The following is an 18,802-nucleotide window of genomic DNA, read 5'->3' as shown; positions in this document are numbered from 1 at the left end:
ACTTCTGACCTCAGCGTTAGTACCTCCGAACTCCGATAACATGCTTACTTATTGCTTTAAAAAATCACAAAAATTAAAGACAAATCAAACTCCTCTACTACTACTCCTCTGCTTTGTTTTTCATGGGATGAACATTGGAGCGATGACGTTAAATGACTATCTTAGAAGCACATAACAAAGATGTCTATAGGGAACGTCTATTGCTACAAACAAAGTGAATTGCCCATGTTTCGGGTATTAGCCACCCGGAGTCCAAATTAAAGTAATTTTGACCGAAGAAGTGGTTACCCTTCAGTACATTTTTCAAACACAATCTTTCACATGTTGTGTAATTTCACAAATCGAGCTTAGACATAGCGCATTTTTTATTAGAACAGTTTGATGATTAAACTGTGAATTGATTAAACCATTTTTCCCCCAGAATGAGATAGACACGTGGTTTTTCAGCAAAGTTGTAGCAAATATTATTACGAACAATTTCTCTGAACATGCCGAGTCTCTATCTCTTATATATAACAAAATTAAAGATTTCATGTGACAACCCCTTCAAAATCATATTTCATATGTTTTCCACATTTCCCGTTCTGAAACAAGCCAAAATTCTTTTTTTGCTGATCATTCTAGATTTTCACCTCACAAACAATAAAAGTTGTCTATAATTTATTAATATTTTATAGATATTTACACTTGTAGTTACTCTCACGATATACTGAAAGTTGTCCAGTTCTTTTTTGTACTATTATTGAAATTATCATTGTCAGCAAGGGGGAAGGGTCGTTTGGTCGAAACCCATTCGGCCGAAAGCCATTTGGCCAAATTCCGCTAGGTCGAACAAACCATTAGGCCGAAACCTGATAATCGAATGCATTTCTTTCGAGATATTGATGTTTATTACATGCACGCTCGCCTTATGAGATGGAGATATAAGGTCTCATACTCTTCATACCAGCACCATTTCAAAAATATTTCAGATTTATTAAAATAACTTCTGTGTTCCAGAATATTCTTGAGTTCAGATCCTTGTAAGTTCATATGGGCATTGAGGCGATTGACGACCATACTTATGGCAATGAATAGCTGCTTCATAGGAGATCATTACAATGCTATATAAAAGAATCTTTATAGTATTCTCAAAACTACAACAATACTCAAAACCAAGGTTTCAACTTTTCGTTTCAATGAGACCAAAGCAAGCTTTTTTTTGTTTGTGTTGAGGATCATCTTTCACCCATCAATCTTTTCTTTAGAATTAGCCTTGGAAGATAAACGACAATTACAGTCGCCTCTCCACATCTCAATATTGAAGGGACCATCGAGATAAGAAGAGATCGAGGTATGGAATAAAAATGGAAATGGGTACTAAACTAAACTCCAATCGTTTAGTTTAAGTTAATGCAATTAATGCTAAAACTCCGTGATTAGTTGAATTCTAACAACGAACTATCAGGCAGAGTTGTAGAAAAACCTTCGCATTAGAAGTCCACCACACAACACATTTTGAAATTTAGCTTCTGGAATGAGTTATTGGCAAACTACTAAATGATTGAATGCAAATTAGGGAAGATCCAATAAATAAGTAACGCAAAAATTAGGCATTTTCAACACCCCCCTCTCCCCTATGTCACATTTTTTGTATGAAGCATCTGAAAATTTTGTATGGATCGTCACACTTTGCTTAACCCCCTCTATACGTTACGTAGTTTGTGGACGCTCCCTTACTAAAAGATCGATAACATCCTTGCCAGCTCCTCAGAACAGCTGTGAAACCACAATAAAATTTGTTGTAATCCTCAAAATCAAATAATCCATAATAGGAACGCATGCACCAGTTGTGGCACTATTATTAATTTTGGTTCGTTATTTGGCAAATCCCATTGTTTTCTTATGGGATTGAACAAATTGGGACCACTAGTGCGACAACTGGTGCAAAGGAGGTCAAAAATTAAGCAAAATCAATTTTTACAATTACGCTTTGCTTGTTTTGGAGGAGATCGAAGGTTTTATCGTATCATTCGAATATGCTTTATCTATATTTACTTGGTTTGCGGTGATTTGATTAGCTATTTGATATATAAAGCACTAGTGCGACAACTGGTGCTATAGCCACGACTGGTATATCTAGCCTATATAGGTACTAGGCGAACCGGCCCGATCACGCTCGGGATTTATTTTGACGTAGAACTACGTCTGTCTTTTTTATATTGGGGTACACTTTAGGATTGCAAAAAATCGAAAAGCGTCACGAAAATATGATAGACTTTGATCGTTAATATCTCAGCCGTATTTCAATGAATTCTTCATTCGAATGTACACTGAAATCATTTTTTTACCTGGTTTTTTTACACGAATTGATTCCTACGCGATTTTTTTTTGACTCGAATTTCGGGATTTTCTTGGTTCATTCAGACATATTTTGGGATTTACGAGGTTTTTTACATTGTTTTAATTTACGCGGCCATATCCTCAGCGTAAAAACCGACTCCAGTGTGTTACAATATTTATGTATGATAATATTTACTATTGAAAACTTGCTAACAATTTAGCAATCGGTTTTGCTGAATCAGTCAATCTCGTAAGTGCATTGCAAGGTTCTTCTTCCATAGCACTTCCAACCAACTGGAACTTGGCTTGCTTTTCAACTTCTATTAGCTTCTATTAACTTCTGTTAGTAATCTATTAGCATTTCTGTAGTTATTAATCTAATACCAATTTTTCAAAACGACTTATCTGCTTTTGTAAACAAAGATTCAAACGTCGATTTGACAAATCTGATTGTACTCCCACGCAAACCACCACCATCAACAGGTAGCCGGAGCCTTCTCCTACTTATAGATGACGAAGGTTCGCGTGAGAGTGGCACAATCGTCTTTCCAAAAATCAAGGTCAGAATCAATTACGCCCATTTGAAAAAAGTTTCTAGACTTCTCAGGTGTGGAAAGTAGGCGAGTTTTCATCAGCGATAACTTTTCAAATCTTGCAATTGATTGATAATAAACACAAAATAATAATTTAAATGTAAACCCAACTAATACCAATTATGTGCCAACAATGAAGTGGCATTGTGTCTGGCATTGTGTTTTGGTGTTATGTAGGAAAGTTCAAAAGTAGCATTTACCAATGTTTCGAATCGAGGTTCAATCATCGAACTATTCTTGCTCTAACGAGTTTTTAGGGATCGCACACTAATTACGAGCGCACTTATGGGAGGAGGGGAGGGGTCTGCCATTTCTTACGTTCCATATAAATAAAAAATGATTTGTATGGGAAAAATCTTACATGTGGGAAGGGGGTTTTAAGAACCCAGAAAAAATTCTACGTAATTAGTGTACGGGCTTTTATCAATTAATAATTTGGATATGTGATCGCTTGAGAGTGTTGTTCATCCTCGATTTAAAAAAAAATGTTTCTATCATCCTTTTCAAATATTGGTCTAAAAATTATATACATCACCAGGGTTCGTAATGCTCACTCAATCTCAGGAGCACAGGATAAACAACGAAAACAGATTCATCATGGGCTTGAAAATAGCTTTTTTTTTACCTGTACGTTGTTCGACGTCAGCTATGCGTACAACCCAATTGGGCTGCACCTTTGAGTTTTTTTTTTTACAAAACTGTCAATCGTTTGTTTGATTGCAGCGTGGCACTCTAGATCGATTTCAATTCAAGCTGACAAATTTCTTCAAAACTCATGAAACCTTGTATTTTTACAATTTTTCAACTTTCCTTATCAAATACTTCAACTTTTTGTACATTAAACATAGCTGATCCCAAGACGAATCGATTAGTGAGGAAATGTTGGTCTATCCCTTTGTGACTTATAATGCCTCAAAGGAAATACAAACTCATTTTTATATAAAGAGATAAGATAAGATATAATTAAGATAATTCTCAAAAGTTTAAGTATGGTTTTTTATGGAAAAGTTCCATATTTCTCATTAGTTTTTTCCAAGAAGTGCGTATCAGAAAACATAATTCGAATGCTTTTTAGACTAAACACATACTGATAAACCACTCTTTTACGTCAAATTATTTTCATTGTAGCAGTCTTCTTGCGTGAAATTCCAATTTATTAGAGAACTCCATTTTCCTGAATCTCAAAAAAAAATCTCGTCCACAATCGAGCCATTGCACCATTCTTCTACGTGAAAAGATTTTCCATTTCAATGCCTCCGTTGTTGCTGATCCCAATGCCAAGCGAATGACTTCGGTCTACACACCGCACTCCGGAAGACAGTGAACAATCTTTATCCTGCCTTGCTTCAGTGGCCACCCTTTCTACGGTGTGAAAAAGGCGCCCGTCAACCGAGAAGAGGATTAATTTCAATTATCCTTTCAATTAGCGCGTGGTATTTTCGCAACCCCTCTTTCGCCGCAATGAAACGGAGACAGTCACGGGAGCTCCAATGACACGAGTCACGTCAAGGCACCGCCAGAGCGCACGTCGGTGGTGCAGTTACCCTTTTTTCATAGAGCCATTGTTTTAATGAATTGCTTTATTGTCACCTTATGTGCTTGCAGCTCAAATGTGAGGCTTCGATTCACCAGATCTACCACGAGAGCACGGAGCGGTTGCTGGAGGAGGACCGGCCCCGGATAATGGCGACCGGGTCGTCGAGCGGGCACAACCCGAACATGTTTCAGAGCAGCGTGTACGACGGGGAGCTAACCGATCAGGGCGATCGGTATCTGACGATGAACGGGTACAAAGGTGAGTACGGTGGGGGTTATTGCTCAATTATTTACTCATTTCAAATGGTATAGAAATGTAACACAACTATCTGCGATTTACAAATATGGTAGAACAAATGACAGACAGCGCAATTTTTTATCAAGTCTCGTAAAAGAATATCAATTCTGCATTCAAACCTTGGAATTGCATCCACAGTTGATTTTGTGTGCATTTCAAATAAGGTATTATGAATATTTATCTTTTCCCTGGAATGTACAATCAAACATTTATTATTAATGACTATACCCATTACTTTCTCAGGAAGTGCCGTTTATAAAGCTACACATTGCACCATGCAGATTTATTATTCCAACAGAAGCAACTAAACCTTTTCCATCCGGATCACACTGGACTATCCATTTATCATTTCCCGGTACAGAGGAAAGGAGTTAGAATTATGAAAGTTACTGCACTCAATATCTCTCCATAAATCTCATTTCCCTCAACTGACTCGTCGGTTTGTGCTTCGCCCACCCAAGCAACGATAAGATGCAGGCAGAAGCATCCCCCGGGCTTGGAAATGTTGATATTTTTGTAACTTTATCCATACGGCTGGCTATGGCCGACCATAGGTGAAATGAATCTCTATACCTTTACGCATCGCATTGCAAATAAATAACTTTTCTGTTATTTTTTTTTATAATGCAGAAAAGTTATTCTCTAGGTGTGAAACATTTAAAACCTTTTGTTTCAATAATGAATAAAGCCATTACCACTTGTGTCAACATGGGGCCACCGTAGCCATTTAACGATGTGAAATGTAGGAATAGGAAGAACGGTCCAAAATGCACACCGAACCATTTCAACGTGTAGATGCAAAATTTACAAAACCATGCACAATGATCTCCTATTCAAAACAATAAGGTTTTCATGACTTTCTAATGCATTTAAAAAAAAATGTTTAAAACATAGGCCTGAGCCAAAACGCCCGAATAATGATTTAAAATGAACCAATGACTTTTTCCAATGGAGCTCAATAATCTTCTTCTTATATATAAAAATGAAATGGTCTGTGTTCGTATCCGCATAACACAAAAACGGCTGGATGGATTTTTTTCATTTCTTCAGCAGAAACATTCGTTATAGTTTCCGACGGGTTTATATGATATTTCCTAATGGGAAAATTACGAGTAAAGTTGAGCAAACCGTGAATAACTAAAATTGTGATTCCTATGCGAACTTTACATGGGCAGTTCGGAATGCACATTCTCGCCTACTATGCAGGACAACGTCTGCCGGGTCAACTAGTGGATAAATAATTATGAAATGTAATAGTAATATTGGTTCATAAATGTCCTACAACAGATTACAACAGCATTATGCACTGTTCTCCCCTATCGGCATCAGCAGAGCATAATAATATTTTCGTAATCCATCAAAACTACATCACTAGGTCACTAGTCTTATGCACATAATTTAGATCCAAAAACAAAAAAATGAAGTTTGGGCTTGGTAATGAAGATGATTCCGGATACTACAGCACCAAGCATTCTCAGGAAAGAGTTAGCTTCACGAGAAGACAGGTCCAAGGCGCCTAATGATGAATGCTACCAGACTTCTTGTAGAAAGTAGAACCACAGAAATTTAACACGGCAAGGTATAGCCAATGGATTTTAAATACTAAAAAAATTGCGAAGTGAAATTATTTTGAAAACATGGGGTTTTGATGCAAACATTATTTAGCATTTTTTGTGGATTTTTTTCATTTACCATTAGACAAATTAGTACTATCCCATTTAATTTCACCACTTGATTGGAACTTTACAGATACGTATTTTGACACTTGTTTGGCGGTCTTTAGTGTCTCATATTCGACTCTAGTTACATAGGCACTCAAAGCGGAACACTTTAGGGATAATAAATGCCATAATTTGTGCTCGAGGATATTTGAAGGCTACAATAAATTCAACACTCCACATTTAGTCATTTATCGGTTCCGACAATTGCTGTAGCCAATTAGCCACAAAAGAAAAGAAAAGTGCTAAACTAACAATTTTAGAATAAATATTTTTCAACTATTTAATACTCTTGTCGCATTTATCGCACAAAAAATCATAACATATGTGACATAAGAAAAATAACCTCTACTTGGTAATTGCATTTGTTCATCTGAATGGACGAGAATGCGTTTGTTGATTGTTGCATTGGTATAGGAAGAAGCAAGAATGAAGAAGGAAGAAGAAATGAGAAAGGGGAAAGACGGAAAAAGGAAGAAAGAAGTAGGACACATGAAGACGGAGGAAGGAAGAAGGACTGAAGAATAAAGAAAAAAGAAAGAATTAAGATGGAAGAAGGAATAATGAAGAATGAAGAATGAAGAAGGAAAAGAAGGAAGAAGGAAGAAAGAAGAAGGAAGAAAGAAGAAGGAAGAGGAAGAAGGAAGAAGGAAGAAAGAAGAAGGAAGAAGGAAGAAGGAAGAAGGAAGAAGGAAGAAGGAAGAAGGAAGAAGGAAGAAAGCAGAAGAAAGAAGGAAGAAGGAAGAAGGAAGAAGGAAGAAGGAAGAAGGAAGAAGGAAGAAGGAAGAAGGAAGAAGGAAGAAGGAAGAAGGAAGAAGGAAGAAGGAAGAAGGAAGAAGGAAGAAGTCAGAAAACAGAAAGATGAAAGGTTAAAGAATGAAGAAGTCAGAAGGAAGAAAAAAGAATAAATAAGAAAGGAGAAATAAGGATGAAGTTAGAAGGAAGAAGAAAACAGAAAGAAGAAAGGAGAAAGGAGAAAGAAGGAAAAAATAAGAAGGAAGAAGGAAGAAAGAAGAAAGAAGAAAGAAGAAAGAAGAAAGAAGAAAGAAGGAAGAAGAAAGAAGAAAGAAGAAAGAAGAAAGAAGAAAGAAGAAAGAAAAAGAAGAAAGAAGGAAGAAGAAGGAAAAAGAAATAGGAAAGGAGGAAGAAGTAAAAAGGAAAAAAGAAGGAAAAAGGAAGTAGTAAGAAGGAAGAAGGAAGTTGGAAGTAGGAAGAAAGAAGAAAGAAGAAGGAAGAAGTTCTCTGTTCTCAGTTCTTAGTTCACTTTTCTCTTTTCACTTTCACTTCTCACTTCCTACTTCTCATTACTCACTATTCACTACTTGCAATCTGAGGTCAAATTTTTAAGCTTTTTTGCTAGAAACGTGGATACTTTAATCATAAAAATCCACAGATTACCCAAGCTACACCACTTGTTTGTCATTTGTAACTTTTTTGTACCTTACGGAACATGCAGGGGACTGTCAATAATAAAATACTGCTCGAGCTGATCAGCTGAGCTCAAAGTGCTTTGCAACATATCAGAAACATTGTCGTAACAGCAATGAACCGAAGTGTTATCAATTCTGCACCCTAACTGTTTTGTTTCTGATATGCAACACATTGAATTCCAAATCATCCAAGAAGTCAGATGCATGGCGTATTGCGACGCCACTTAAACGTAAATGCAACGTTGTGTGTTTCTGAAACTGAAAAGTGGCTTTGATGTGACTCGATGTATTGCCAGTGTCTTCAATGTAATTTAATAGGAACAAACAGCTATTTTAAAGATGTTGCGCGTGCTGCTTGGGTATGGTAGTAGCTCTTATATATACCCGATTATTTTTTTACACGGGGGATGCGTTCCGTGTGAAAAAAGTTTTCAGTTCAAAATTTGGAAATCCGTGTGAAACAAGTTTTATAATTTCTCCGTTTTATTTAAAGTTTTATAAAAATTCGTGTAAAAACAGAATCGGGTGTATAGTGAACACCATTCATCATTGTCATTTGGCAGAAAAGATCGTTTTGCCCAACAGGTCATATTTTTTTTTTTTTTTTTTTTTTCCTTTATTAAAGTGTTCCAACAGGTCATATGGCAAAAAAAATATCATTTGACCAAAAATGTCTCTTGGGCGATAACAGGCAATTTGGCTGAAAAAGTCATTTGGTCAAATAGGTCATTTAGTCGAAATTGTCATTTGGCTGAACGAGTTACGGCGTAGTGTTAGTCCCGTTGGCATTCGCTTGATTGGTGGCAACAAACATTTGACAGCTTGACCCCCGCCTGGTGGATCCAGAATTGGACGGCGTCGGAGATCATTCTAAACGTGAATCGGCGTTGCAATCGTGAATCGGCATTGTATTTCATTGTCGGGCAATATTTTGACATTTGAGCTTGAGCTTGAGCTTGATTGACTGCTCGTAGTTGCTACTCCATTATGACCAGATCAGCTGTTCTTGCACAGGGAACCAACAGATGTTTGCTTGGGACTAGCGCACATCTTCAATGTACAAGTACTGGTGATCTCATTTGTTAGGTCATACTGGCGCCTGCCACGTCAGAATGCAAGTCAATGTAGGGGAAGGGGGAGGAAATGATGATGCAATCACTCGCCCACTGCAAGCCGAATATACCTCTGCACTTGCCACGAGTTCATGCGGAATATGTTGGAATTTCTGGGTTAGGTTGGAGAGGCAGAGGTCCGTCTTGGTTAACGAGCTGCCAATGTGATAGATAGGAGAAGGTAACTGATGGAATTTCTAATTGGATGTAGGAAACGAGCTCTATAGTTCATTTCCAATTCTAGCAGATTACTGTTAGAATACTCAAGTTGAAGGTATAGGAATAGTAATGGAAACGGTATGGAAGTCCATTTCCAGTTCTAGCGATTGCTAGAACATGAGAAATAAAGAGAAAGATACAAAGTAGGAGAATGGAACGGACCTGGGATTGAACCCACGACCTCCTGCGTATGAGGCAGAAGCAGTAGCCATATGACTACCAAGCCCGCCTCATTGTCGGGCAATATTTTGACATTTATTGAAAAATGAAAAATATCTCAAACTGTTGGTATATTAGACTTTGTATATTCTTGGGGAATTCTTCGGGATTTCCTTGGCAAACCCTGTAATATGAAATGAAATTTGTGTTTAGCATATTCTTTGAAATTTCATTTAAAATTGTTCGGACTTTCCCCGATCTTCGAACTTTTCTCGGTTATTTTTTTTCAATGTCCTCTGCAAATTCCTTGAAATTTTCTCGGCAAATCCTTAGAAGCTTCCTCCGCGAAAGCTGCGGATTTTCTTGGCAAATTCTTCGGAATTTCCGTGACATTCCGTGGTATCACGAGATTTCCTTGGCACATTCATCGCAGTTTTTTTCAGTAAATTCTTTAAAATTCTCCGGGAATTTTTCGAAGCTTTGTCCTGAAATTCTAAAAAATTACCTTGATAAATTCCTCGGGATTTCCAGAGAAAATACCGTATGATTTTGAAATTCTGTAGTGTCTCCCGAAGAATTTTCTGACCAATTTGTGGAGAATTTCTCGAGTAATATTGCGAGAAAATCGCTGAGGAAATTGCAAATAGTTCGTTAATGAAATTCTGAAAAATTTCTCGACTAAATGTGCAGGATTTTTCCGAGGAAATCCCGAGGAATTTACTAAAGTTATTTTCAGGAACGATGTTTCAAATATTCTGTCGAGGAAATTATGAATAAAAAAATCAGGGAAACAGCGAACATTTTCTGAACGAAATTTCAAATTCAAATCGAAAATCTGTCTAAGAAATTTTACAGTATTTAGGGAAATCCCGAAGAATTCCCCAAGAATATTCCAAGTCGAATATACCAACAACAGTTTGAGATGATTTTTATATTTCAACAAATGTCAAAACAGTGCCCGACACTAAAGTATTATGATGTTTTGCCACGCCGATTCACTTTTAGAATGATTACCAAAGTCGACCAATTCTGGATCCTCCAGGCGAGGGTCAAGCTGTCATATGTTTGTTGCCATCAAACAAGCGAATGCCTAGGGCACTAACACTACGCTTTAGTCCGTTCAGCAAAATGATAATTTCGACTAAAAATGACCTATTTGACGAAATGACTTTTTCACTCAAACTGCCTGTTATCGCCCAAGAGACATTTTTGGTCAAATGGTATTTTTGGCCATATAACCTGTTCAGGAAAACAATCCTTTCTGCCAAATGACAATGATGAGTGGTGTTCACTATATATAAGAGCTACTACTATAAACTTTGAATTTTTATAATTAAAGTATCGACCTTTTCAGCTACAAAAAAGCTAAAAAACTTGACCTCAGATTGTAAGTACTGAATAGTGAGTAATGAGCAGTAGGAAGTGAAATGTGAAAAGAGAAAAGAGAAAAGTGAACTAAGAACACTAAGAACTGAGAACAGAGAACAGAGAACTTCTTCCTTCTTCTTTTTTCTTTCTTCTTACTTCCTTCTTCTTCTTCTTGTTTATTACTTCTCCCTTCTTTCTTACTTCTTCCTTCTTTCTTATTTCTTCTTCCTTCTTCTTTCTTCCTTCTTTCTTCTTTCTTCTTCCTTCTTATTGCTTCTTTCTTCCTTGTTTCTTCTTTCTTCTTTCTTCTTTCTTTTTTCTTCTTTCGTCTTTCTTCTTTCTTTTTTCTTATTTTTTCTTTATCCTTTCTTCTTTCTTCATTCTTATTTCTTTTTTCTTCTTTCTTCTTTCTTCTTTTTTTTCTGCTTCTTTCTTCTTTCTTCCTTCTTTCTTCCTTCTTTCTTCCTTCTTTCTTCTTTCTCCTATCTTTTTTCTTCTTTCTTGTTTCTTCTTTCTTTCTTCTTCCTTCTTCTTTCTTTCTCTTTTCTTTTTTCTTCTTTTTTCTTTCTTCTTTCTTCTAACTTCACTTCTTTCTCCTTTCTTCTTTCTTCTTCCTCTTGACTTATTTCTTCTTTATCCTTTCTTCTTCCTTCTGACTTTTCCCTTCTTCGTTCTTCCTTCTTATTTTCCTCGGAAAAATCTTTGATACTTGCCAAATTTTTTTCGCAAATTTCGTTGCAATATTCTTCGACATTTTATTAGTTAAATATTTAGGTGAGATCATTTAGAATTTCCACTTCAAACTTTTCGGAATCCTTCGGGTTCATTTAGGAATTTTCATTGATTTGTTTTAGTCTACATGGGAAATTTCTATTCAAGCGTTGTTAAAACTACGCTGTTGAATAATGTAGACCGCAAAAAATATCAACCGGCGTAAGAAACTATAGATCAGCGGTAGATTTCAAACAGCGACGCTCCGATGCAAAAATGTCGGTGGCGGCAACGACGCTTACGTCTATATCTTGTTTTGCAAAAACAATGAATACGCTGAGCACAAGGAGCCGAGAATATTTCGCATCCAAAAACTTTCTGGACTGGACCGAGAATCGAACCAGCTATCTCTGGATTGGTAATTCTGCGCCCTTGCTTGCCGGGCCAAAAACGTTGTTTGGTCGAACAGATCATATAGTCAAAAATGTCTCTAACAATTATCATAAATCCCTTCACATCAGTGGCGTAGCCACGGGGGTGGTTTTGGGCCTAAACCACCCCCCCCCAGAGACAACATTTTTAGAAGAAAGTTTTTTTTTCGAAAAAAAAAATGTTCGGAAAACCCCCCCCCCCCCAGACCAATTTTCTGGCTACGCCACTGCTTCACATGTTAATGTGAAAATTACTATTGTTCGGCCACACGTAATTTTTGTCCATTTGACCCTTATAGCAAACAACATTTAAGGTCGTATGATCCGTTCGGTCAAATGACACTTCCGGCCTAATGGCCCTAGTTTTTGTCCTCCCTGTCGAACGACCATTTTGGCCAAACGGTATTCCGGCCAAATGACATTTTTGATCATATGAGATTTTCGGCCATATCACGATGTTTTAGGCCGTATCACGACGTTTTCTGTTAAAGAACCTATTCGGTCAAATAACCGATGGCTAGTTTGGTTAGATTCGGGCCAATTTGGCTATGAGACTTTCGGCCTAGGCCAAACACGTTAACGTGTTATTCGGCTAAATGGCATGTGGCCAAATTGTTTTTGGCCTTACGTGCTACGGGAAGCACGAATAATCATCAAATCGTCATCATTTTAATCAAATGCAAATGCTCTTAGACAAGTGATGCCGCAAACCGCACGCCCACGAAGTCCATATAGAAGCCTTCCTAAGGCATAACAGTCAAAATTAACAGATATCAGTTCTTCGTCTATGTATATTAGACCTCTTCATTTTTTATTTTATTTTTTTCTATCTTTATTAGAGAGACTTGCAGCCCTTGGTTGGCTCGTCTCAGACCTCTTCATGTTTTCAAAAAGTATCAAAAATTTAACTGGTCAGCCCAGAACCACAATTCTTATGCTAAAATAAACTTTCTGCCTAATTTTCAGCTAATTCGGATAAAATCTCGAGGTGGGTTTTCGGGCTTTTTTTTATTTTATTTTACAAAAGATATAAACGCATAAAACTATCGCAACAACCTCTATACGGAAGCTTTTAGTGTGCTCTACAAGTCTTGTGAACATTGCGACTCGTATCGGTCACGTTTTGACCAAGTTAAATTGATTTTTGGGCTTTTAAGTGCATAAAAACACTGTTTCCCCTAAAAGTCGTTATTCTACAAAATTCTTGAATTTAAGACAAATTATTATATTATTATTGCCCTTTTTTCCTTAGATATTTGAATAATATAATTGCCAATGTGCGATTTACCGTTAAATTCTTAAAAAATCAGAAACTGAACATTTGTCATAAATTGACACGTTAGGATTTCTTCAAACAAGTTATTCGAACAAAAAACTTTGATTTCACTTGTTACTACGATGCACTTGATAGTAAAAGCATACAGACATATGGTGCAAAAAAAACAAATTTGGAAGTCGTTTGTTGTAAGCATCAAATATCATCGAAAACCAATGCTTCTTTGTTCGAATAACTTGTTTTAAGAAATCCTAACGTGTAAATTTATGACAAATGTTCAGCTTCTGGTTTTTAAGAATTTAACGGTGAATCGCACATCGGCAATTATATTACCCAAATGTCCAGGGAAAAAAAGAGCAATAATAATGTAATAAATTAGCAATGATTTGTCATAAATTCAAGAATTTTGAAGAACAACGATTTTATAGGGAAACAGTGTTTTTGCACTTAAAAGCCCAAAAATCAATTTAACATGGTTAAAGCGTGAACAGAACGAATCGCAATGCTCACAAGACTTGTGGAGCACACCAAAAGCTTCCGTAGAGAGGTTGTTGCAATAGTTTTCGCCATTTATATCTCTTGTTAGATTTTTTTCAAAATTGAAAATAGCTCCAAAACACTAAATCGACTTGAGTCACTTCGAAATTTTCCGAATTAGCTGAAAATTTGACAGAAGGCTTATTTTAGCATAAGAATTGTGATTCTGGGCTGACCGGTTAAATTGTTGATACTTTTTGAAAACATGAAGAGGTCTAATGTATATGGAATGATTCCTGATAGAAAACATCATAAGCACCTGATGGCACTTTTCTTCAAATGTGTGCCCTTTGAAAATGCTATAAAAAAAACTTATACCTCCCTCACGTTATTTCAACTGAGAACTACAACACTATATTTAATTAAAGATGTCAAATGTTTGTCAAGCAGTTAAATATTGTCAAATACCATTTTACTGTTTCTCCCAAAATGCAAATTCTCAACAGGCCACTTGACGTCGAGGTCCGATAATGTCGCTTCCCATATAATCTAACGATCACAGCCAGTAACGAGCAAATCCAATGAAACGAAACCCAGATTTCAATCGGTGACCCTTTCTGAAGGAATTCGTTTTGCCAGGAAAAATAGATTATTTTTATCACCATGAAAAAAGAGAAATGAAGTTTTCCACAAACACACACACGCACGCACCAGTATTATTTTCAATCCACTAGAACTGCCGACGCGGAGAGGGGGTGTGCAGAAATTCAAACAAATAATATCCATATGACGGCAGGGTCTTCTGCCACGCCATGGCCGGTCGTTCCAAACCAACGAAAAGCTATTGGAAATTATATCACGACGATTTCTCAATGGGATTTCCTTTTCGCCGTCGCTGCAGACTTTGTTGAAAGTCGAACGAAAATAGTCCAGCCCCCGGTATAAAAATTTTCGAATCCTGCCAGAACAAGGGAGAAGAGCTACAGCAGCGGAAGGAAATCCTATTTCAGCGGGCTGCCTTTCCTCCGTGGAGGGAACCCACGGTTGGAGCAACGCGTCGAGTGTGCAAAAACACAGAGCTTGCTCGTACAGAGTCGAACGACAACTCCGCTGAGCTGCTGGCCGGGGCCTCGGTTTGGTTTGTTGCTTTGACTCGACGTCGCTTGCGGCGCGCTCCAGGGACAAGACTTCTGAAAATAAGATTTACTTTTTTTATCGCATTTCGCACAACGGGAAAACAGATTTCCACTAAATGACCTCAAAGTCAGTTTGCAAATAACCGTAACCAATTTGGATCGCTGTTTTATCTTAGTTTCGTTGCGGGAATTGTGTGAACAAGCATGGTTTGCATTTTCTAGAAGGACACGGTTGATGTAATCAAAGATCCTTTTCGTTTCGGTACATTTTTATTTTTAATTTGGATTCGGTTTTTTGTTGGGTTGCTCGTCAGCAGCTAGATTGAAAGAAAATGGGAAATTTTGCTTTAAACACTCAATTTGCTTCTCCATCCATATATGTGATTTACTGAGATGCAAACATTCTCGGTGCATAAATTTTCGGAATAGTTCACATTTCAGTGGCTCAAGATTTCATATTGCGATTTATGAGTTTTCTCACCCAACGATCCACTGAATATATGCCCAAGTTGGGCAGACAGCATACCGGTTGGAGTGTGGTTCGGTGTGGTTTGGTCGTTTCTCATATTATTCGGAGGAGTAAACCACTTCAGATATAGAGAAGAATGCTTTCTGGGAGCGAACAAGGATGAGGAAGTGTCTTTCCTTCCATTCTGCAGTATGGAACTTATTCAATGGAACTTGGTCTATAAGAGATGTTGGGTGAAAAGCACACCGTCCTATGGTTTTCTAATACTCATGTCACATGAAGTTGGAATATATACCTTTAGCTGTTGAAACAGGAAAGGATAACATGATTGTGTTGTTCTTCAGATATGAATAGCATTACGGTGTAGGTACATATGCAACACTACGTTGTGTGAATTTCGGACAACGAAAAATATTTTTAAGAGAAATATGGTGTAGGTCTGTTCGGGTTCATCATTTCATAGCCTTATTTTTCATCATATTAAAATCACAGGAACGAAAGCAAATGGGCTTACCAATCTCACATTTTTTTTCAAGCACTGGTCACGTATGTTAAACCTATTTTTATTTTAACTAGTTGACCTGTTCTGCGTAGTAGATGAACTGCCTATTTAAAGAATTCAGAAAAATCTTAATTTTACGTGTCAACTGTCTTGCGTACTGAAAGTTTTATGTTTGGTTCTCATCGTGGGACAGTGCAATACATCACTGGAATTGAATATTCACTTCGACCGTTCAAACCTTGAAGTTAGGCCTTTTGTCCTTTCGACCTTTTGTCGTTTTGGCCTTTTGTCGTTTTGACCTTTTGTCGTAGATTTGGGAGACCACTCGGTTCTGTTCTGAAAATCCGTTAAATGGTCCCCACACCACACTCGAGTAATATTTGAGTTAGGTCGGGTACTGTTATCTGATTTGCCTGAAGCTGAAGAGAATTGAGCAACCTCGACGTTCATATGCTCCTGCTCCCGATGCATCTCCGAACAGGTAACATCTCCAATCCATCTCGAACATCGGTGACCTCTTCTAGCTATGCGTAGTTGTCGCCATGTATTGCCTCGATGAGATGGAGACGTTCGACGTTTTCCGCCAAAGTTTGTAGTGTGTAGTTGGTCCGGTAGTTAGATCTCTATTGGATGGTTTGTTTTGGTTATCATTTTCGCCTCGTCTATCTAGTCAAACGTTATCGTCGCTAGGATGCACAGCTACATTCCTACCTGTTTTCCAACGGATCGGTGGAACCTTTTCATCCCGAATGACGACAAGCTGACCTTTGTGTACAATTATTGCTGGTTTCGCTTGATTTGAACTTGACGCTGACATCGTCATCGGACCCAAAATTGCTGCTGCTTCTGTTGTATTAAATGGTAACTGTTCAAACGGTTTGATGGATAGGATGGGATTTCCTATGGGAAAACTGTCAAAATGCACGCAAACGTATCAATTGTGTTTGGCACATAACAAACAGTGACACGTAAGCCGTCACAGCAGCACGTCTTAGAGCTTGTCGGATATGGACAGGTCCAAAATAATCTACACCTGTTTTGGAAAACAGCCATGAAACAGTAACAATGGATTAAGGCAATTCACATCTGATACACTATTTGTCTGACTACATTCCTACACTAGGTGGTAGTATTGCCAGTACTGGAGACGGACAACTTCTTAGAGTAACTGTGGTTCTGCATTAGTCGCCCATGATAGTGTTTGAACAGCATTCGGGTAAACTGGTGAAGAGCCGGTAGATCTGCGGGATGTTTGGTATTCTTGGATTCTTTAGGGTTCTTGGGGATTTTCGTGATACGGATTCTTTCTTTTTCAGGGCTTGTAATTCTTCACCGAAGACTTCTCGTTGAATGTTTCGGATTATGGCATGTTCGGCCGTCTTAAGCTCTGACAATAAACCGCTTCTAGAATGTTGCTCGCCAAATCAGGTCAGTGAATGATCCAAACATACTAAGGTATGAATCGTTAAATCCACCAACCGGTGACACCGTGCATGCAAGGGCAGTTAACCGTTGTTCTTCTTCTCTCTCTCTTCCGGGTCTTCTATAGTCTCACCTGGCCACATTTCAGGTTTATTCGGCATCTAATTAGAATGATTTAGAAGATTCTGTTTTCCGTGTAATTTTCTACCGTAGAAGGTACTAGTTGATCTCTGCCCAATCGCTGGTCGCTCGCATCGCGCAGCGTCAACAGTTGCTGCATACAAAATTTGGCCGACACTATTGTGGAGACAATTAGACCGAGAGGATCGAAGAGCGTTGCAATAGGATTTTCCGTTTTGTTAGTGGGCTGTCCAAATCTAATGGTGGCACCTGTAACTGAAACCGGAAGGAATTTGGAATCGGGCATCCAAGTGAGGCCTAAAGTTTTCAGCTGATTGTTCGGGATCCAAACCTACTCCAGTGCACAGTGTTTAAAATCGTGTTTTCATCGCGTTTAATTAATAGTACCTTCATTATGCAATTTAGTGTAATAATGACATTTTATCGGTAATCATTATTGATTTATTGGAATTTATCGGTGAGTACAACATATGAAGAATATTACAAACCTTCAGTTTTAGCACAAAATGTTTAGTCTCAAGAAGTTGATGAAACAATGCACCGTGCGTCTGCATGTGTCTGTGAGCTTATATGTTGAACATGTTTAAAACTTTTAGGCATAAACAGTAATATCCACACAGTATATCCACTAAAACAGATACGCATCATATCAAACAGATACGCATTTCGTCCTCCTTTTGAGGACTTCTTCAGTGTTTTGTTAGTCGATAACAAAACACTAAAGAAGTCCTCAAGTGGAGGACGAAATGCGTATCTGTTTGATACATAAAAATTAATTAGTGGAAGTAAAAGGAAGAAAATAGTCGTTTCACCTAAGACGCTCGCAAATAATTAATCAGTAATATATCTCCAAAAATAATGAAATTACGAACTTGGCATCTTTGATAAAGTTTTTTAGAAAAAGCTCTGGTACAACTTTTGTGAAGACACAAACCTCGTATGTTGTGAAGCGAGAAATATATTTTTCATCACATTGTGAAGCGATTATTAAGTGATTATTAAGCTGAATATCTCCTATGGAGGGGCATGGAGTTACTGATGAAATGGCCGTACTAATGTCGTCCACACCAGTCATCCATATAGGCGTCCTCGAGGATTGCTTTTGCTGCGAGTGGATAAATCGAGTTGCTAGGAAGGGGGCTGATTTTGTTACATACGTCACGCTGTTAAGCTCATGGGTACACCGCAACTTCTACGTCGGGCTTGAATCGATAGAGAATGGACTGCAAGGGTCGATCCATCGGCGTAGTAAGTATTTGTCGGAGCATTGTCTCTACGTCTGATATAAGAAAAATCTGTTTGTTTCGACTTGGTAGGATGATAGATCTTAAGTCGTCCTGCACAACAGGCCCCAGAAGAAGTGGTTCGATCAGGAAAACTCCAGACGAAGTTTTATAGGAAGCGTCGAAGACGACTCTCACTTTGGTGGTACTGGCCTCCTTGACCACCGGATGATGGGCAAGATAAAACCGTCTAAGACGA

General features: G+C 37.9%; 1 protein-coding gene across 1 annotated transcript in view; it reads left to right on the top strand.

The window, feature by feature from the left end:
- The window catches only part of LOC134203965 (uncharacterized), a 90,050-nt gene that overhangs the window by 53,536 nt on the left and 17,712 nt on the right, over positions 1-18,802 (top strand). Inside the window, exon 7 of the mRNA XM_062678803.1 lies at positions 4,521-4,710. Coding sequence (XP_062534787.1) covers positions 4,521-4,710 — 190 coding nt within the window. The remainder of the gene's footprint in view (positions 1-4,520; positions 4,711-18,802) is intronic.

This window comes from Armigeres subalbatus, unplaced genomic scaffold (assembly GCF_024139115.2).
Source record: "Armigeres subalbatus isolate Guangzhou_Male unplaced genomic scaffold, GZ_Asu_2 Contig302, whole genome shotgun sequence".
Taxonomy (NCBI): domain Eukaryota; kingdom Metazoa; phylum Arthropoda; class Insecta; order Diptera; family Culicidae; genus Armigeres; species Armigeres subalbatus.
The sequence above is the reverse complement of the archived record's forward strand: the minus strand, read 5'-3'. Positions and strand labels throughout refer to the sequence as shown.